This window comes from Danio aesculapii, chromosome 9 (genome assembly GCF_903798145.1).
Source record: "Danio aesculapii chromosome 9, fDanAes4.1, whole genome shotgun sequence".
NCBI lineage: Eukaryota > Metazoa > Chordata > Actinopteri > Cypriniformes > Danionidae > Danio > Danio aesculapii.
The window spans coordinates 40,020,195-40,042,262 of record NC_079443.1 but is presented as its reverse complement, the minus strand read 5'-3'; the positions used below and the strand labels follow the sequence as shown (position 1 = coordinate 40,042,262).

Sequence of the window (22,068 nt, the reverse complement as noted above, 5' to 3'; positions counted from 1 at the left end):
AAAGTAAAAAAAACAAAACACACAAAGTAGAAAAAAGTAGGATAACTACAATTTTAAATTGTACTCAATGACACAAGGAACACATTAACTACACTCAAAAAATGACTTTTGCTGCTTTTTCAAACTACTTATTTAAAATGAGTTGAAACAACACAATTCTTAAGGTTTTTTGGGGACAACTTAATTGTTTTATGTTCAATCTACTTAAATTTGTAAAAACGAATGAGTTGACTTAATTGATTTGTGTTGGGACAACATGTAGGAATTGTGTGGAACCCAGCATTTTTCTTTTACAGTGTAAATTAATCCGATGTTGATTTTAAGTATCCACTTTGTGCATTTGGCATTAGTTAAAGTGTTAATGGCATTAATTTTCAGTTTAGTAGCTTCAGAGAGTAATCTGAGAATGGCATTGACCCATCAGCGGCAGCAGAGACGAACACAGTCAAAACGACGAACGAGCACAAGCCCACGACATGAACAGCACCTACAGCACAACACAACATGCAAAACTGCAGACGAGGACGCACAGAGGAACTGAGAGAGGTTTGAAACAGTCAACAGATCTCTAAAGAGGGGCTTTGGAGAGAGGATGAGCAGGCAACCTGAATGCAGCACAGTTTCAGTAACAGCCCTGCAAACATCAGCTGGAAGTGAAACAGCGCAGCATTCAGTTCAAAGGTTTCAGGCTTTCATGCAGGGCGGAGTCTGGATCTATGACTGGGCGGGGTGTAAGAAAGGGGGTTGAGTTTGATTGGTTAGAAGGACCAGAAGGGGGTGGGGGGGTCACTGTGGCGTGGGTTTTTTAAGCTCCTGGATTTAGCGGTGATGAAGATGAGGCCATGTTTAAGAGCTGGAGATGCTGGATGAGGAAGAGGAGGCTGACTTGAATGATGTCAACAAAGGAGGCAAAGTTGTTCCTGCAAACACAACTCCATCAATCTTTGGACCGGCCCCACAGATCGGAGCGGGCATCAGTGAGAAGGGTGAAATCAGCCTGGAAGAGGGGGGACTAGCAGATGTCCCCCCAGTAAAACATCCTCATTCAAGGTCAGAGAGTGACCGGAATACTCATGGGAGGAAAAAAAAAAAAGTGTGGTTTTTCAAGTTCTTTCAGTGTGTTTCTCACCTCACCTCTCTCCATACACACATGAAGCATGACCCTACCTTGATCCAAAGGCCCGAAATGCTCTGCTGCTGGAGATGGGGGAGGTGAGGGCGGCAGGTTTGCGGAGTCCTCCACTGCAAACAGACAAAGATCAGAGATCAGTACAATGTTTGAGATCAGAACAATGCAGTCCCCAATTGCGGCTCTGTTCCAATGCCTAGAGTGCTGCCTACATAGAATTAATAGGAAGGGATCGTAGGAGACATGTTGAAAATACAAGTTTTTATATTTAAGGGTGTTTTTGCACCTTGTTTACTATTTCAGAATTTAATTTAAATTGTTAGAAAGTTGCAATTCCTTCTTGGTTTGATTCACTTTTAAACAGGGCTGTTTCAATAGGAAATACTCGCAGATACTGCAAAAATTCTGGCATCGGTATCAGCGAGTATTTGAAACCATAAACCGATCCAAAACCATCTTTTTAAAGACATGCCTGCTAGCTTTTCTTGACAATGCAAACCCAGAGTCAGTTCTTCTTGCTCAGAACGCAAACACAGGAAGTTATGACGGTAACTGTTATTTTATTTAAAAAAATGTTTTTGGTTTTACGTTTTAAAGAGGTTCCTTGTCAATTTTAATCATATAAATTTTTTATATATATTTTTTTCGTTTTTGCACTGATTTTTAAACTGTTATACTGTAAAACTTAGTAAAAGTTACTGTAGCTACTGTAAAAATAGATTTGTTTCAGTTTACAGTGTTTAATTTGTGGCTGAACTTGTTTCAGTAAAGCACAGTAAATAATATTACTGTTGAATGTCTGATAGTAAAAATGTCAGATGATAAAAATACTCTAGATCACCGTACAGTATGTATTTGTTCATGTTTTATTAATGGGTAAGTCTGAGCACACCGTAAATTAATTTTGTCAGTTTATACAGGGCTAGGAGTATACACAACTGTTTCTACAGATACACACTCAAGTATCGGTTCAGTACTTGGTATCGACCGATACCCTGAGGACAGGTTTCAGAATCGGTATCGTACAGTGAGGGGAAAAAGGGTATTGTAACATCCCTACTTTTGAAAGACACAATTTCTAAACAGACTAAATTTAATGTCACTTGCAGTGTTCACATTTCTTTAATTCAGCTCATGTTACCACATTTGTAATTTCTTTAGTGTAGATTGATGTTTATTGAAACACCAAATTAGAACATTATATCATTTTCTGAAGGATCATGTCCTTCAGAAAATGAGACTTGTGGAGCTGCGCATCGATGGATTTGTAAATTACATTTGTAATTACTTCAGTGTTTGGACTTTGAGCAGTGAAAATTAAACCAAACTGAACTGAACTAAACTTCAACTCTGAAAACTGGACTGACAGTTTCATTTTACTAGAACTTCCATGTTAAGCTGCTTTGACACAATCTACATTGTAAAAGTGTTATGGAAATAAAGATGAATTTAAATGAATTGAAGCATGTGAAATTGAAGATTGGATTAATTCAGCTTTTGCCAGCACCGGTGAAAAAAGTTTCATTAAAGTTTATTGTAAAATAACTATTCTGTAACAGTATTCCACATTATTACTGTTTTAGTACTGTATATTCGGTCAAATAAACACAGGCATGGTGGTTTGATTTTATATACATTCAAGCTTAATAAAATGTGATTCAACTTCTGAAGCAGGGCTGCACGACATTAAAAAAACCTGATATTGCAATATTTTGCTTTTCTGCGATATGTATTGCGATATGAATACAATTTCACCAGATGGCTTGAATGGCTCTATTCGAAAAATTGATTGGGGTGAATTTATAAGGGTGTGAATCACGTATAAAATAATAAACAATTGCAAGCAAGAATTATTACGATACAGCAAAGCAAAAATAAAATAAACAGTGCTTTATGGTTTTCCAGAGAGTCGAACAATACTCAGGTACAGAAATCGAATAATGAATTATAAAATCACACTGAATAGTCTTCAATGTATTAATAATTCAGCAAAATTATTCTATTCTGTACTTTTTGTGTGCCTGAATGCTTTAAACTCTCTTGAAATGTCTTTAAAACACATGCAGATTATCAAGTTTCACTCTTTTATGGTGACTCCACAAATCTCTAGTATTCTCAATTGTTGTGGTGTTCAACTATAATCCCAACATTGTATATCCTGTGATGTGTCTATTGCATAGACACACATTGCGATATCGATGCTGAAATGATATATAGTGCAGCCTTACTCTGAAGTGACAGAACTTTTGGATTACATATAGTAATCCAAGTATAGTAATTGTATGGTAAAATCAGTAATGAGCTAACAGGAAATGATGAAGAGAAGAACATGATTAGAAAACATGTAGAGAAAACATGATTAGGAAATGCAAGTTGGCTTTCATGTGACGTTTTTAATCTTAATAAAGCACAATTGCATTTAATGTCATATAAAATCACCCCAGTGGGCATGTTTTAACAAGAAAAAATACATTCTGGAAGGAAAAAACTGCTTATTAAGGGGCACCGAGGGGCAAACCGTCACAATAACAATGGATTTGAATGTAAAATTTCCACTCAAAGATATGAATGCATGGTTGTGCGTGTATGTGAGCATCTTTTCCAAGGATATGCTGAGCACAGAGGAGTCTGGGCTTAGGATTGGTATGCTGAATACTTTGTCGTCTCTAATCCTTTGAGCTTTTCTGACAGACCGACTCAACATCAAGCGTGTTAGTGCAGAAATCATTATCTAATTTTGCTGACTAATTCCGGAACAGCAAGTGGAAACTTGGAGCTACAGATTGCATAAAATTGTTCCCTATTTCTTTTGAAGTCTGACAAAGCAGTGTGTGAGGCGTTGGGCTGCATTTGTAATGAGAATGGCTGCAAAGGATGACTTGCAATTTAGTAAAACTAAAAATATATCTAAAGGCCATTACATGCAATTTGTTTTTGCAATATTAGCTAAAATAAAAGTGAATAAATATGAATTATCACATTTTTACATACGTACATTCATAACATTTAACGTCCACAATTATACCATACAGTCAGCATAAAGCCAATGTTAAAGCAAAGTACTGTAGCAACACGCACAAATGAACAAAAACAGATCACAGAAAGCATGCAGAACAACCAGGATGAAAAACAAAGTCCACTTTGCACTTGATCAGCCATATAAAACACAGAATGCTCATACACAAACATAAAGAGAGAGAGAGAGAGCCAGGAGCGGTTGAATACAGAAACCAAGCAGAGAGGGGCTTAGACAGGCCAGCTGTCAGGGCAGATATGCCATCATGAAGGAAAAGAAAGTGTGATGTGTGGTGATGCTTTCAACAGATTCGATCCACAGCATGAGGAATGAACTGACACAACGACAATGCTGATCACAAACCACAGGGATAAAACAAGCAAAACACATCTCTCCATGTCGTGTCTGACAAATATGAAAATATGAAAACATTTAAAGGAACAGTTCTCCTGAAATGAAAATGAACCGAAAATCCTGTTGATATATGAGAAGCAGTGACGTCTGTAGTGTAAAAAAGTTTTAATAAATTAGTTTTAATTTAATAAATTCACAGAATTGGTTCAAGCATTTAATTAATGACCCATTTTTAAATCTTAAGAAAATGTGTAATTATAACTTTCTGTAACTTAAAGGTGCAGTAGGTGATTGTCCTCAGAAACATTTTTTGTTAGTCTCTTCACATTCCAATAGTTATGATGAAAGTAAATGAGCTAAATGTATTTTTATATTCTGGGTAAGGCATAAGACAAAAATAATCTTCATCCAAGTAAAATTTGTCATAATTTGCCATAATTCTGATAAGTAGCCCAAACTGTCTGTTAACAAATGTAGATTTGTACAACTGCGCAGCCTTTCCTGCTGATCCGCCATTTGCGCGTGCACGTCTGCAGTGTTCATGATGTGCACACGAAACAGTCACAGCGGTAAAAACAAATGCTGAATCAAAACCTTTTAAAATCCTGAATCAATATTAAAATAACTTTTTCACTCTGGAGGAAGGATGACACCATGGCTTAAGTTTTTTCTTTTAGACAGGTAATGTTATGTTTTAAAAGTATTTTAGTCACCAAAGCTGATGTAGATTTAGTTGTCTTAAGAATAGGTTATTTGCACAGAAGTGTTGTTGAGCCACCGAAATCTTCCAGCGAAAGATTGATGTGACTATTTTCAATTTCATAAGGGACCTTTTACAGCATTGATCATGTAGATTTTATTTAGTTTATTTAGCCTGCTTTATTGAGGTGAAGTTGGTTTTATATTCACATTGGTTCATTTTTGAACACTGACAACCTGTGATGCGCTCCCTATATCGTTTACCATGCTATTCTAAATATTCGGTCTGAAATAGCATGTAAGTATGGATTAGTAATAAGTGTTATTCCTGCACACTGCCGGCCGGCCAACCACTAAGCATACAGTAGTCCCTTTAGGACAAAGCGTGTGAGAGAATGAGCGTGATTCTTACATGCATGAAATATTGCACATTATGTCAAGTTTTGCTTGCTACACAACTGAAAATGTGCTAGATATAATACAGTTTTTCCTTCAGAACTGCAGTATTATAAAGTACTATTAAGTTTTCTAACTGGTGAATAACATGATCTAGTGGGTCTCTCTTTAATGTGTGCGTTTGTCATTTCAGGAGGCGTGGCTTTGGGCAGCATTGGTGGGACTGTTTCAAAGATGTTATGCTAACCGGTTATCACCTACTGCATCTTTAAGCAGTATATAAAATGCTAGCTGAATACAATGCAAGTTGCATTGGATAAAAGTGTATGTCAAATGTAAATGGGATCATTTTGTGGTGCTTGCACAACCTTTATGACACTTGAAGCACCAGTTCCCATTAACTGTAGAAGTATGCTACGTTTAAAACATTACAGGAAAAATATGGTAAATATTCTGAAATATTATAATTAACTTCCTTTCATTTTAAACTGTAAAATGAATTTATTTCTGTCACAGAAAACCTGAATTTTCAGCAGCCAATACTTTAGTCTTCAGTGATCACGCAATTCTTTACGCAGTATTCTAACATACTGAATTGGTCTTATCATCACTGTTGGAAACAGAGCTACTTTTTTCATGTTGAATTATTTTTACTAAAACGACAAATTTGACAAAAAAAAAATTATTATTAGATAAATGTGGGATTTATTGGATTTTTAACACAGTATTTCTGTCTTTATTGTATTAATGCATCATTGGTGCATCAAAAGTATATTATTTGAAAAATATTATAAGAATATCATTAAAAAAATATGCTGGTCTGAAACTTTGGAAGTAAGTGAGCCAAACATATTCAGATTTAGCCTTTTTTTATGTTCAGTGGACGGAAGAGAGTTTTATAGATTTGTGAATTCAAAATGATATGAATAAATTATCAAGACATTTTTCATTTATAAGTGAACTATTCCTATAAGGAATATTTGATGTTGCTCTTAAAAACCTAGCGAAATTCACTCAGGGCAACAAATAAATCACAAAGTCTACCCAGGATTATGTGTCTATAAAATGTGAAATTACTTCCTCAGTATATTGTTAAAGACTTCTGGAAGGGCCTCCAAAAAAGGATTCATGACCTAAACATTAAAAATATACCACTCACTGCCTTCCATTTATATTTTTTCATCTCTATATTTCTCACCAACCCCCCAAAAAAAACACTTTTAAGAGTGTGGTCAACCTCCACGTATCCCAGGATGCTCTCCTGCAGGCCTACCTGATGGCAGCCTGACGGCAGTTTCCGGATGCAGCTCCTGCTCTCCCTTCAGTACCGCTACAGCTTCAGCCGTAACCTCCTGCACGATCCGCGCTGACACTTGCTCTGTGCGACACACATACACACCCTCACATGAGCACGAATACAGCAAAATGTTCACACATAATTTCACAATAAGTCCGAAGAGGATTTCTTTACACACTCCCTAACCACTCAACGAATCCTCACAAAGAGATATGATGAGCTCGGCAAGAGAATGAGACTGAATAACACTGTGAGCAGCTACGGCAGCCCACACAATGTCACACACACACACAATCAAGGCTTTTAATGGTGTAATTTACAAATATTAAACCATTTGAAACTATTTTGATGAGGTCATTCTCTGAGGCTTCCATTAAACAAACACAGAGCACTACAAGCAACAGAAGTGTTTAGTGTCAACGATTTCACTATTATTCAAAAATTATTGAAATAGGAATGAAATGATCATCAAGGTTGAGGTAAATACACCATTTAAATGAGTCTTCTTATATTTTAATATGTTTTATTAATAATTGTAATTTATTCAAGTGATTGTTGAGCCATAATTCTAGTCTTTAGTGTCACATGACCCATTATCAGAAATCATTTCAATGTATTGACTTGGACTTGGTACAAAGATACAGTAATAGAGTGCAATGGGTTCAACTCTGCAGATGGAATAGCACATCAGATTCAGTTTAAGCATACAGTGTCTCTACGTTTGACAGAATTTGACCTGAAAACCCAATCCGCAGTAACCAATCCTCTCATCACTAGAATTAAAAGTCTAGAACAGGGATTGTCAACGTCTCAATTCAAAGGTCAAAATCAGAATTTCTGGAAAAATTGGTTATGACAAAACTTGTGTTTTATTAAACATGTCATGGACAAATATAGATCAACAACTTAAAAAAGAGTGCCTTTTACATTCAAAAGTACATTAATAACAAGTGCAAATGTGCAAAAAATAAATGAAAAGTGACAATAATTTAAAGCAGGGGTGCCCAAACGTTTTTGCTATAAAGAGCCAAAAAGCAAACTTGATTGAGGGCTGTGGGCTGTATATACCAAACTGTATATATTAATTTTGTCATGGGTAATTTCCTAATTTATTCAGTAATATTTAACAATAACTAGAAAACATTACTTTAAATCATATTAACTAATGCAGTACCATTTTTAAGATTTTATCATGAACTTATTACAGTAAAAACATAAACAATCCCATTTATAACACAATGGAGTTCAACGCTGAATACACTAGTCCAGCTGCTTGCTTGTAGATGTCTTGTGCATTGTCCTCTATCTGTCAAGTGACAGTATTTACATTTTAGAGGTCTGATTTATTTAACACATTAAACTGAATCATTTTATTTCAGTTGTCTTTTTTTGTAGCTCAGCAATAAAACAAAAGGTTATGTTAAATTTGAAATGACAATTTCTGTCAAAGGCATTCGCCCCAACCACCTTCCCATCGTTCTTCCTCTCTTTACAGATGGGATGATGGGCCAAATCAAAGGTTACCATGGGCCAACTTTGGGCAGCTCTGTTGAGCATATCAAGGCTCATTTTACAAGTCCCCTAGAGTTACACACGAGTTTTAACAGTTTTTAATCCATTCATCCAAGCCAATCTCCCAGTCTGGTGGGAACACTTTTAGCATAAATCACGCTTAGCATAAATCATTAAATTGAATTAGACCAGTAGCATAGATTTTGATAATTTTTCTATTTAAAATTAACTCTTCTGTGCAGTGCCAAAGTGTACTAAGAAAGTGAAAAGCTGCTATTTTCTAGGCTGATATATCTAGGAACTATACTCTGATTACATTGATATTACACAGCACCTGAAAATAGTCTCAAGCTACGCATCTTCTTACTTGACCACCTGCTTGCACAGGAGGCATGTGATTTTTGTCTTTTCTGGTACTGTTGTGAAGAGTGCTGCTCTTCAGTCTGGAGATAGAGAAGCCCTGGACTACTCTATCTATTCCTGAAGAGCATGTTATGTGGACAGAGAACTGATCCAAAGTTTACTTTAGTGATTACATTATTTGGGTCAAATAAAAGACATGTTGGACATCAAACTGGGGAAAACCTGAACCCAATGTCCTTTTACTGAAAATTATTTTTTTAATTATTGATCACTTTTCACTTTAGTTAAGAAACACTGTTACAGAATACATACTGTATGAAACATCAGCAGCTAGACAACCCTGTATTAAATACATAATTAAAGTCAGTCTGCAGTTTGCTTAAATACAATTTCATAATAAAGTGAACTTCTAGCATGTAATTCAGTCTTATCTCTGTCCTTTTAGAGCATATTAATTTAAACCTCCAACCCAGGGCACATAAAACGAAGGAAAACGCTCTCAACAGCAAAAACGGCAAGAAAATTGGCAGCACTTTGAGCGAGTAAATTGTCATGGAAACAGCAGATTGGGAAGGTATAAGAGGAGACTGAAACCGATTAAGCGGCGGGCGGAAAACAGCCCACGGATTGGCTGGCAACACGCATCCAGGGATAGATTTCGCTTTAAAACAGCGCTATTAAAAGTAACTCACAGCTCTTTAAGACACTAACACACTTGCTGTTTTCTTTCAACACATCTGAGATGAAGAGATGAATTTCAATGTCATCAATAGTCTGATTTTAACTTCAAGAATGGCCATCATCCACAGCTGATCCTTGCCAAAGGCAGCACTTAAAAACAAGTGTGTAGGCACTGTGTAGGAGTATGCTTTATATGTGTCCCAAAACCACGACAAGCTTATAGCACAATGCTTAATCTTTGTTGTATTTGCAATATTAATCACATAACATGCAGACACAAGGCAAGGCTTTTCCATTTAATCGAAGCTGATCAGCTAACATGTGTTCAGACACGAGGCCGACACATTAGCACAGACAGAGGAAAAACATTGCAGCAAGGCTTACGTCAAAGCTTTCTGAAGAGATGCGAAGTGATTAAGGGCCATTTGCTACTCCCACTCTCTCTCCAGTGCAAACAGACTGCATGATGGGAGTCAGCAATGCATCGCTTTTGTTTCTTGTGCACTTTTCAGGCACAATTTCCACCCACCTTACAGCCCCAGCTTCCGCCCACCCACTTGCACACACACACACCAACACACTCTGAAAAGAAAAAGAGTTTTGTTCAGATCCCATTAGAATAACGTTCACCCACGCAGACTCAAGTTCACAGTACACCATCAACTCGCGGTCAGACTGAGACCAGAGGAGAGCCACATTAAATAATTCACTCAAATATTACAATTCGCTCTCTTTCACTTATGTTGTTCCAAACCGATTTGATGTTTTTTAGAATAATAACTAGGTTGCTGTGACTTAAAAGCAGCATAAAGTATCCTAAAACTAGCAGACAAGTCATTTGGAAAAGTTTTCTGAGGTTATACAACAGACTTATGTGATGAACAGAACAAAATGTAAGCCATTACGCACTGAACATCTCTTTTGTTGAGAAGATTTTTTTAAACTGGTTTGGTGCACTGGATCAACCTGTTCATTAAAAAAAAAGATTCAACCCAGTCCCAGAATCACTTTGTTTATCTTTACAAACATTTACTCCATAGGCAAATGTCCACAAGGTTACCAATATTTATAAAATATACATGATTTATACTTAGCGCTCTTTCATACACCCGGCACAATAAGGCGCAAGATGTGTTTGGTGCGATTTGTTGCTATTTTCAGACCAACGCAACCCTAATTTTCCCACTTTGCGCCACATTGTTTAAATAGTGAATCTATTTACATCGCTTTGTGGACTCATGGGCGTTCCGTCTAGAAAGGAGGTGTGTTAAGGCACATTGCTGGTGTGTTGCTATTTTGAGGAACTGAAATAGACTGCAATTGACCAGCTTAAAGCAGGTCTAAAGTCCAGCGCAGAGCTCATTAGTTGTGCGCCTTAAACGCTTGCACATTGCTTAATACACACAGGATGTACAGCAATACACAAATATCCTTTCACATGAATAAGAATAAAAGGATTAAAATATTACAAAACTTATTGTTTTCTATAAATATAAAAACTACTGCCTCCATGCCTTCCTCATCTCGGGTGATTTTTTCAGTTTATTCATGACAATTTGCTTTTGTATGGTGTTATTATTATTAGTAGTATTATTTATATGCATATCTATATTTGTTTTAATAAAAACAAGTTTAGATTTGCCCATCTGTTGGGATTTGGAGACGTATGCATCATCATACAGGGCATAAGAATAGGACGCGTGTTTGGATTCATTTAATTTATTCATTTGCTGAACTGAATTTAGGAATAATTTTGAAATTAATCTTTGCGCTTAACAAACAAATTAAATTTGTAGGCTAATGGATGTCAGTAGACTGCGTACAACACCGTTACCTTATCCATGAAAGTAAACGAGTTAAGTAAACAGTAAAAGTAAAGGTAAAAAAGTAAAGAGAGAGTAAAGAGGCCAAATGGAGGAGGCTAATTCTTTATCCTTGCTGCAGATGGTCTGTTTAACCCGCTAGTGACGCATTCAGTTTTTTTCACTTACAAATTACACCAAGTAAATAGCTAATGCCCCATGACATGACGCAATGGACTCTTAAAGGGAATGGGAGATGAGATTCTGATTGGTTTAATGTTTGTTATGCTCGAAATGCTCCCATAACCCATAAGAGAATAAGCACACCCCTATTAGACCAAACTGTATTTTTACATCCTTAAAATAGCAAAAGGTGATTCGGACATGCACTTAATACATTTGTGCCATGTGCTTTAGACTTTGTGCGTAGATTGTTAAAACGGAGCCCAAAGAGTCTAAGAGTAAGTCTAAGCCAAACCTAAGAGTAAGCAGAGTGCGAATTATACATTAATGATCATGGGGGTGGGGGGATGGGGTCAGCTTATAGTTTAGGTAATACATGCTTTAGTCATTTATATATTTATTTTTAATTACATCTAGTTTATTAATAAAACGTATTTAAGTTTTCAGTGTTTTGAGGGATATTTAGTGTATTCTGACCTACAGTATTCTCTGATTAGCTATTTCAGACGTTACTGTAGGTGAAACTATACAAACTGCATCTAAAAACAAGTTTCAATCCAGTCCCAGAATCACTTTGTTTATCTTTATAAACATTTACTCTATAGGCAAATGTCCACAAATGTTAATAATATTGATAAAATACAAGTCTGATAAAAAAGGCAAGTCTAAGCCTAACCTAAGACTAAGCAGTGTGCGAATTATACATTAATGATCAGGGGGGGTCAACGTTTTTGGTTAGTTTATGTAATACATGCTTTAGTCATCTATGTATTTATTTTTAATTACATCTATTTTATTAATAAAACATGTTTAAGTTTTCAGTGTTTTGAGGGTGTATTATGACATATAGCATCCTCTGATTAGCTATTTCAGACTTTACTGTAGTTCAAACTATACAAACTGCATCTAATTTGACTTTACTTTCAGTTATATGTCCCCCCTGTAATTCGCACCCTAAGAACAAGTCTAAGAGTATAGCATCATTATCTGTACATGTTCAAATGTAAATATACACAATAAAACAGTGGTTGTGAGATCACTCCAATGCATCACAGTTGGATAATTTGTCAAAATGTCAAGCATCTATTCAACAACATTTCATCTTTTTATTTGTTTAATGTACAATGCTCTATCTACATTTGTCACAAAATATTTTCTGTATTATTTGTATTTTCAGTTAAAAAATTAAATAAATAAATAAAAACATGCTGTGTTTGTTACATTCTGGTCAACTCCACACTTTAAAAAATGCATGGTTCCACACAATTAATTCATGTTGTGCCAACACAAATCTACAAAGTTAACAAATTTAGGTGGATTGAACAGAAAACAATCAAGTTGTCCCCAAAAAATCTTAGGAATTGTGTTGTTTGTTTCAGCTCATTTTAAATAAATAAATTTAAACAAGCAACAATTTGCTTTGAGTGTATTATTGGTTATAAAAAGGCATATTTTAAAGGACTGTACACAAGTCACTTCCTTTGGTGGAAACTCAGGAAGACATTGAGGCATGTAATTTTGGTAACACTTTATTTCATGGTCTATTTGAGTATTAGTAGACTGTCTGCTTAATATCTGCTGATACTGCTCCTTCAACAGACATTTAACTGACTATAGGAAACTTAGCAAGTACATGTCAACTTACATTACCCCTAACCCCAACTAACGGTCTATTTATAATCTACTGAGAATTAGTTGGCATGTAGATGCAATATAACTTAAATTTAACAAACAGACCATCAAAATAAAGTGTGACCGTATGTTTTTTACTTTGTCATTAATTTGTACCAATAGTAGACTACTTGTATGTCAACCCTATTATTGAGATATTTCAGTAACTTTCTCATTCACTTTTTTAAAACTACAATATGACGTGTATCTACATATAGGCAGTTGAAGGCAAAATTATTAGCCCTCTTGTGAAATTTTAATACTCTCTTAAAATTTCCCAGTTGCTGTTTAATGGAGAAAGGAAATATTCACAGTAATTACTATAATATTTTTTCTTATAGAAAAAGTCTGGTTTCTTTTAGTTTGGCTAAAATAAAAGCAGCTTTTTTTTTTTTTTTTAAATATCAAAAAATATTATTAAGATTTTTTTCGATTGGCTACAGAACTTACTAGGGAAGTCCCGATCGAGTCCGAGTCATTTGACTTTGAATATCTACCGATACCGAAACCTGATCCGATACTTCTTTAATACATAAAGAATAAAGAGGAGCGAAGAAACAGATTCAGGATGTTCCTTATTTTTTATTTAATTCGCCTTATTTTAACATTCAACAACTCTATTAACAAACAGAGCACTTTTGTAAGGTAGCTTGAACAATCAACTAATAAATAATATAAATTCTTCACTTTTGGACTTGCAATAGTAAATATAAAAAAAATATAGCATCTCAACTCAAAACACCCGACAGGCAATCCCAAGTTTACATATCTCACAGTTTCCTATGACAATGTTGTCGTCATCAACTTTATAATACCACCAGACCGCAGACATCCTCCCGCTTCAAGCTCATTGCATATTCTACTTTGAAGGCATTTAACCAATAGTGTCTCTGCAACAAAGTGATGTCATGTCGCACACGTTGCTGTTTCTGTGTGAAGTCAAGAAAGAGGTCTAACTCTGTGCCACCGCATAACTATAGATGTGTTAAAACATTAATGAGAATATATATATATACACTGAATATATATATATACACTGAATATATATATATACACTGAATATATATATATATATATATATATATATATATATATATATAACACACATATACATATATACACACACACATACTCATATATATATACTAATTATAAATATATTTATTCGAGTCCTGATTGGGAGGTAACATCCAATTCCGATCGAGTCTCAAACTGCATGATCAGGCCCGATTTCCAATCATGTGATCGAATCTGGATATCCCTAGAACTAACCACTGTCGTCCAATGACTTGCATAATTAACCTAGTTTGCCTAGTTTATCTATTTTACCTAGTTAAGCCTTTAAACTTCACTAAGTTGAATACTAATATCCAGTAACTAGTAGCTAAAATAACTAGTAAAATATTAATACTGTCATGATGCCAAAAACAAAGGAAATTAGTTATTTAAACTTTTAGGTTTAAAAAATGTGTTGAAGTAAATCTCTGTTAAACATCAATTGGATTTTTTCTTAAAAGAATTACGTGTTTTGGGGTTTTTTTGCTGAAGAATATCAGCATGATTATATATTATTAATAATTACTAAATTGTGCTTTGTCTCTCAAGTGCATTCATCTATAAACACAGCTGCTGAAAAATCAAACAAACTGCATCATTTCCTGGAAAAAAAAACGTTTACTATGAAATATGAATTTCAAATAACAAATTACATAAACTGATCTCGACAGCCAATTACTGCATGACTCAGCAGGAGGGCAGAGAATATGAAATGACCAGCGACCGAGCAAATCGATTCACTCATACATATTTAGCTCTCTCTTACTCTCTTGGCAGTTCCCAGACAAAACAAAGAAATATATGTAAATACATGACCAGTCATTTCTCTTTGCTTCTATGCAGTCTCTCTCCTCAACCACCTACTTCAATCTTACACCATATACAGTTGAAGTCAGAATTATTAGCACCCTTGATTTATTAGCCCCCTCAAATGTTTCCCCAATTTCTGTATTACGGAAAAATGCAGCACATTTCTAAAGATAATAGTTTTAATAACTCATTTCTAATGACTGATTTATTTGTCTTTGCCATGATGACAGTACATAATATTTGACTAGATATTTTTCAAGATACTAGTATTCAGCTTAAAGCGAATTTTAAAGGCTTAATTAGGTTAACTAGGCAGGTTAGGGTATTTAGGCAAGTCATTGTATAATGATGGTTTGCTCCATAGATCGAAAAATAAAATTCTTAGGGTTAATAATTTTGACCTTAAAATGTTTTTTAAAAAACTTCTTTTATTCTAGCCGAAGTAAAACAAATAAGACTTTCTCCAGAAGAAAAAGAGGCTAATCATTTTGACTTCAACTGTATACTGTATATAAAGCAGCGCCACTACAGGTTGACTTTCAGTGCAAACCTGGCCAGTCTTTTGTGTCTGACAGATGTGCTGGTGTGTCTGGCCAGCGTCCCCCCTCTCTCCCCCCCTCTGTGTGTCTGTCCACACCCGTCTGCAAAAGATGTGCACAGATTGCTGATCAGCACACAATAGCTCACATCCCAGAGACATCAGGCACAATACCCACAAAAGTAGAACAAACACAACCAGGCGCATTCTAAGATAAATACATTGCCTGCACACATCTGTTGTTCAGTCCTTTTCCCTTTCAGACACGGTTGGGATGAAAGTCAACATATGTCATTTTTAGCAAACATGCAACAGTCAGCTCAGGGTTGTACTGTACCACTCTACAAGTGCAAACACACCAAGAGCCTGTTATTTAGAGCAGGGATGCCACTTTAGCCAAAAAGAAACTGTCTGACCAACCTATTAGAGAAATCAAAGCCCTTACCTAAAAGTGCAGAGCCGGTTTTGTGGTTGTCTGAAGGCAAACGCTTCCCTGTGCACTCTTAGTCGTGTCTGCCTGCCAAAAGCAAGCCGGTGCGGGAGGAGCGGGGGGACGGCTGGCACTCCATGCCAGGACTCCCCCGCCAAAGAGCAGAGCCGTTGCCACAGCAACACACAGCCTGGGCCCGATGTGAACGGTCTCCCAGCATGCCTCGGCTGAGGGCTCTGCCGCCCTTGGAGTGTGACTGATACACAGCCACTCTCTGCATCTGTGCTGCTAGCTCAGGGTTTCTCTATTATCAGTGGATCTGATAGATGGGGCTTTATCGAAGATACTAGGCTAATGCTTGAAGGTTTGGTTTGTATTGGAACTGGAAACAATTATTATGCAATTTATTATTGTAAGGTTATCAGATATGTAAATTAAGAGATGTATAAGTGAGTCATGTGCTCTGTTTCTAGATATTTCATATTCTTTTTCCTCCTGGTTTGACAATGTTTTAATTGGCTGTGAAGAACAGGTTTTCTAATTTGTTATTTTAGGTATCTATTACACCAACTAAATAAAATATTCTATAAAAAAAAAAGAAAAAGACAAACAATTAATAAAAATGAGACAAGTTAATGACTAAAATAAAATAAAGTAAAATAAAATAAAATAAAATAATTACAATAAAATAAACTAATACAATTAAACTAAACTACACAAAATTAAATTAAATAAAATGAAACTAAAATAAAATAAAATGAATTAAATTAAAAATACAATAAAATTAATTAAATAAAAAAGGAACTAAAGTAGATAATAAATAAAATACATAAAATTAACTAACTTAATTCAATAATAAAATAATAATTAAAACAAAACATAAAACAAAATAAAATAAACTAAATTAAATTAAATATAATTAAATTAAATTAAAATCAATCAAATTAAATTAAATTAAATTATTTATTTATTTATTTATTACATATTTATTGCCACATCAGCAACTTATGGCTATTTCGTGGCCAAATGGATATACGGTACATTAAAATATTACATGATAAAAACAAACTCGTATTATATTAAAAAAATACAAATAAAAAAATAAAAAATAAATTACTTAGACAAATACATAATATTTAAATAGATAAAATTCGCAAAAAAAAAATTATTCAAAGTTAAATATGATTTTTCATTTCTATTTTTGATAAAAAATGTAAAACTCTTCCTGGTGGTACCTTTTTAAAAATGTCCATCAAAGTACTCTCCTTATAAAAATTTTGTCTAATGGAATTTAAACTTCTACATTCCAACAAAATATGTTTGATGGTAAGAGCAGTCTTCTTCATTATTTAATAAATATGAATGTGTCAACCTAGAATGTCCAATTCGACATCTGGTATAGAACCTCTGATCATGCCTGGTTTCAAAATTATAATTTGCTAAATGTCTTTCATTTATTTTCGGGTTAATTTCATATAATTTGTTGTTGATGCAGTTGTCCCATTCTCTTTGCCATGTTTCGTTTATGTACAAATTGATGGTGGGTTTCAAGTCATCAGGAGAAATTAAACATTCGGGACATTCAAGGAGATAAATTAAATTATATTAAAACCAGATAATCGAACAATAAACTGTAAAACAATTTAAATTAATAAAACAATGAATTAATTCATACAATAATTCAATTACTTAATAAGTTAAACAAACTATTTAATCTGTGACAAAATAAAGGTAGGAGATTAAACAAAATGCTAATCTTTATTTTATAAAGGTCATAACATTTCACTTAAAATTTCAAATAAAAATATTATAATTTAGAGTTCTTGTGAAATAGATATTGTAATCTAGAATCCTCAAAAGTTAAAACATCAGTACTATGTTGTCTAAAAATTTATATATACTGTAAATGTATTAATATGACAATATATAATATTTTACTACTTATTTTACTATATAATAAATATTTAAAGTTATCAATATATTATATATTTAAGTGCATGACAACATTTTTTTTAATCCCAAAAATGTATACAGTTGAAGTCAGAATTATTAGCCCCCCTAAACTACACTAAATTAAACAAAACAAAACAAAACACAAATTAAATAAAATTAAACTTTAAAATGTAATTTAATTTAATTTAAAAAACTTAATTAAACTAATTAAAATTAAATTAAACTAATTTAAATAAAATTAAATAAAATTACATTAAATAATAACATTTAATTAAATTAAATTAAATAATATAAGAACATTAAATTAAACTATAAAATTGAATTAAAACTACAATAAATTACTATTTAACTAAATAAAAAACTTATTAAAATAAAATAAATTAAAATAAACTACACTAAATTAAATTAAACTAAACCAAACTAAATTAAGTTAAACTAAATTAAATTAAATAATAAAAAATAATAAAATTATGAAATAAAATAATATTAAATTAAGATATCGAATAATAATCTGTAAAAAAATTTACATTTAAAATAACAAAGAATAAATTTAATATGTTATAAAAAAACCTGTAATAAAATAGAGATTAAATAAAATGCTAATCTTTATTTAATTCTATAAATGTCTGATAAAATTTCATTTAACATTTGAAATAAACATTGTAATTTAGAGTTCTTCTGAATCTAGATATAGTAATCTAGAGTGCTCTGAAGTTAAAACAACAGTACTGTGTTGTCTAAAAAATAAATGAATACTGTAAATGTGTCTAAAAAATATGAAAACTTTTTAAATATATTATATATATTTGAATGCTCTATGACAACATATTTATGTAAAACAAAAATCCCAAAAATAGATGTGTATTATAAAATAAAAATAATGCTACTGAAAAACATTTATTCCTCTAACAAGCAGGATTAAAATGATTATTTATTTACTTCCACCCCTTTGCATTTTTCCAGGACACCACACTTTTCAGTCCAGTCACTATACAGTAACTCAAGCTAGCAGCTGCCTCAGCGTGCTCACTCTCTCTCTCTCTCTCTCTCTCAAGTGTTCCTATTCTTTATGCAAAGCAATGTCATATGTCGCGCTGTCAGTCTCTCAGTCTAGCGCCTCTTGTTTGTCTGAAGGGCCCTTGTGTGTGTTGGACTTGCCAATGACCCTTGGCTCAAAAAAAGCGTCACCATCACAGAGTCAGAGAGAAACAAATTTTAGGGAAGCTCCTACTCTCCATAGGGAAACAAAAACATATTGAGCATTGTTTATGAAACACAACATCATTACTCACCAAGCTAAAAGACATCTAAACATACACGCCTTGGCTAAAAACAAAGCTAGATTTGGGCAGTCAGTGAAAACCCAATAGACGTCAATAAATAGTGCAAAACTAGACTACAGTCATGAAATAGAGAGATTACATGTGTAGTCATTCATTCCTGTCTATTTGATGACATCTATTGTTAGCCATCTATTGGATTTTCCCTGACACCCTAAATTTAGTTATGTTTTATCTCAAACGTCTTTTTTTACATGTCTATTAGACGTCTATTAAACACGAACAAATGTTTTCTGGGTAATTAAACACGCAGATGCATGGAAAAGGAACAAGTTATTCTCTTGGAGTACAGAGATTTATAACTGCACGTTTGTTAATATGAAGCACATGAGTGATGCTAACACAACCCCAGCTGAAGGATCATTAGCATTAGCGTCGTGAGGTCCATATCCATCACTTTCTGTCAGCGAATGGCAGACTGATGCTTTCTCCCAGGCTTTATGCTGTATTAAGTATTTATGGAGATGGCAAGGGAACTGTCATGATTTATACAGAGGACAGAGATTACTGGAAAGCTGGGGATTTCATATTAAAATGCTAATAAAACACTGTGTTGCAGACTGTCCACTAAACTATCAGCAGTGACATATAGTGAACAGTATTTGACATGACATATAGTGAATAGTATCTCGATGGCAAACTAAATAAATGGACTCTAACAACATTCTTGAAAATATAGGGGAATTCCCAATAGTGAAGCCATGACAATCTTCAGAAAGTTGTTTCAAGTGTTTTAAGTGTTCTTAAAAGGGATCATATCATAAAGAGTTGAATATCAAAACATAATGCTGCTTAGTAACAGTACAAAGTACAGAGAAGTTAGTAAAACAAAGCAACGCAAATGGCTTGTGGTGAAAAACAGTCAAATAAATCAAAATATGAGTGGAATATGGCTGAAAATTTTTGACGCACTTGAACAAAGAGAAACTGAAACTGTATCTTGTTTAAATAAGTTGTTTTAAAAGATTGTTGTAGAGATTCTGTCTTGAATTTTACCTAAACGTATTTAATTATTTAGACAAATGCGCACACAAACTAAATAAATAAATAGATTCTAATGGCATTCTTGAAAATATAGGGGAATCCCTAATAGTGAAGCCATGACGGTGTTCAGACAAATGCTTTAGAAAGTTGTTTTAAGTGTGTCAAGTGTTCTTAAAAGGGATCATATCATAAGAATCACACATCCCTTGATCTTTTAAGATGAAAGAGTTGAATATCAAAACATAATGCTGCTTATCAACAGTACGAAGAATAGAGAAGTTAGTAAAATAAAGTAACACAAATGGCTTGTGGTGAAAAACAATCAAATAAATCAAAATATGACTAGAATATGGCTGAAAATTCTTGACACACTTGGACGAAAAGGGAAACTGAAACTGTATTTTGTTTAAATAAGTTGTTTTGAAATATTTTTTGTAGAGATTCTGTTATGAATTTTCCATAAACGTATTTAATTATATGTGCACATACACTAAATACTAAATAAATAGATTCTAATGGCATTTTTGAAAATATAGGGGAATTCCCAATAGTGACAATGTTCAGACAAATGCTTTAGATAGTTGTTTTAAGTGTTTCAAGTGTTCTTAAAAAGCATCATATGACAAATAATCCAACATCCTCTTATCTTTTAAGATGAAAGAGCTGAATATCAAACTTAACACTTCTTAGCAAAAGTACAAAGAACAGAGAAGTTAGTAAAATAAAGCAACACAAATGGCTTGTGGTGAAAAACAGTCAAATAAATCAAAATATGACTGGAATATGGCTGAAAATTCTTGATGCACTTGAACAAAGAGAAACTGAAACTGTTTCTTGTTTAAATAAGTTGTTTTAACATATTTTTGTAGAGATTCTGTCGTGAATTTTACTTAAATGTGTTGATTTATATAGACAAACGTGCACACACACACTAAATATTAAATAAATAAGATTCTAATGGCATTCTTGAAAATATAGGGGAATTCCCAATAGTGAAGCCATGACGGTGTTCAGACAAATGCTTCAGAAAGTTGTTTCAAGTGTTTCCTCTTAAAAGGGATCATATCATAAGGAATCCAACATCCTCTCATCTGATAAGGTGAAAGAGCTGACAATCAAAACATAACACTGCTTAGTAAGAGTACGAAGAAAAGAGAAGTTAGTAAAATAAAGCAACACAAATGGCTTGTGGAGAAAAACAGTCAAATAAATCAAAATATGACTGGAATATGGCTAAAAAAATTGACGTACTTGAACAAAAAGAGAAACTTTTACCTAAACGTATTTAATTATATAGACAAATGTGCACACACACTAAATACACGTGTGTACAGCCTGATCTCACAAGGAAGCGTAACAATTTTACTTTTGTCAGTTTGGTGGATAATTTGTACAAATTCATACAATTTCAGTCGATTTTAAAAAGAGGCATGGCACCAAACCCCACCCCTAAACCCAGCCTTCATTGAGCGATCGTATAAACTCATACGAATTAGCCACTGAATCAATAAGTTATGAATTGCCTTTAGATATCTTTGGTGAATCAGCAAACTTCACAATTTCAAAGCCATTTCAGCTCAAAATAACTGAAAAGTAGACCAAATTATAAGAATGATAATAATAATAATTATTATTATTGTTATTATAAAAATGTTCTAATTGAATTATTTATAACTAATTTTGTATTTTACAATAATTATAAGAGTGAATTCTTAGCTTATTGAGATGAAAACATAGAAAACTATGAACCAAAATAATAACAACACTATAAATAAATAATTAAAATGTAGTTTTGGGTGAGCTGTCATGAGTGACAGATTTTTTGTTTTGTTTTGTGCATTTCTACGTGCAGAA

At 33.6% G+C, this 22,068-nt stretch overlaps 1 protein-coding gene across 13 annotated transcripts in view; it reads right to left on the bottom strand.

Annotated features, from left to right (window-relative positions):
• The window catches only part of map2 (microtubule-associated protein 2), a 212,006-nt gene that overhangs the window by 47,190 nt on the left and 142,748 nt on the right, over positions 1–22,068 (bottom strand). For 11 of the 13 annotated variants that reach the window (XM_056465691.1, XM_056465694.1, XM_056465693.1 and 8 more), the window contains exons 5-6: positions 6,868–6,972; positions 1,168–1,242 (exon numbers count right to left, since the gene is read on the bottom strand). In XM_056465691.1, coding sequence (XP_056321666.1) covers positions 1,168–1,242; positions 6,868–6,972 — 180 coding nt within the window. The remainder of the gene's footprint in view (positions 1–1,167; positions 1,243–6,867; positions 6,973–22,068) is intronic. The other 2 variants (XM_056465695.1, XM_056465701.1) reach the window with 1 other exon arrangement.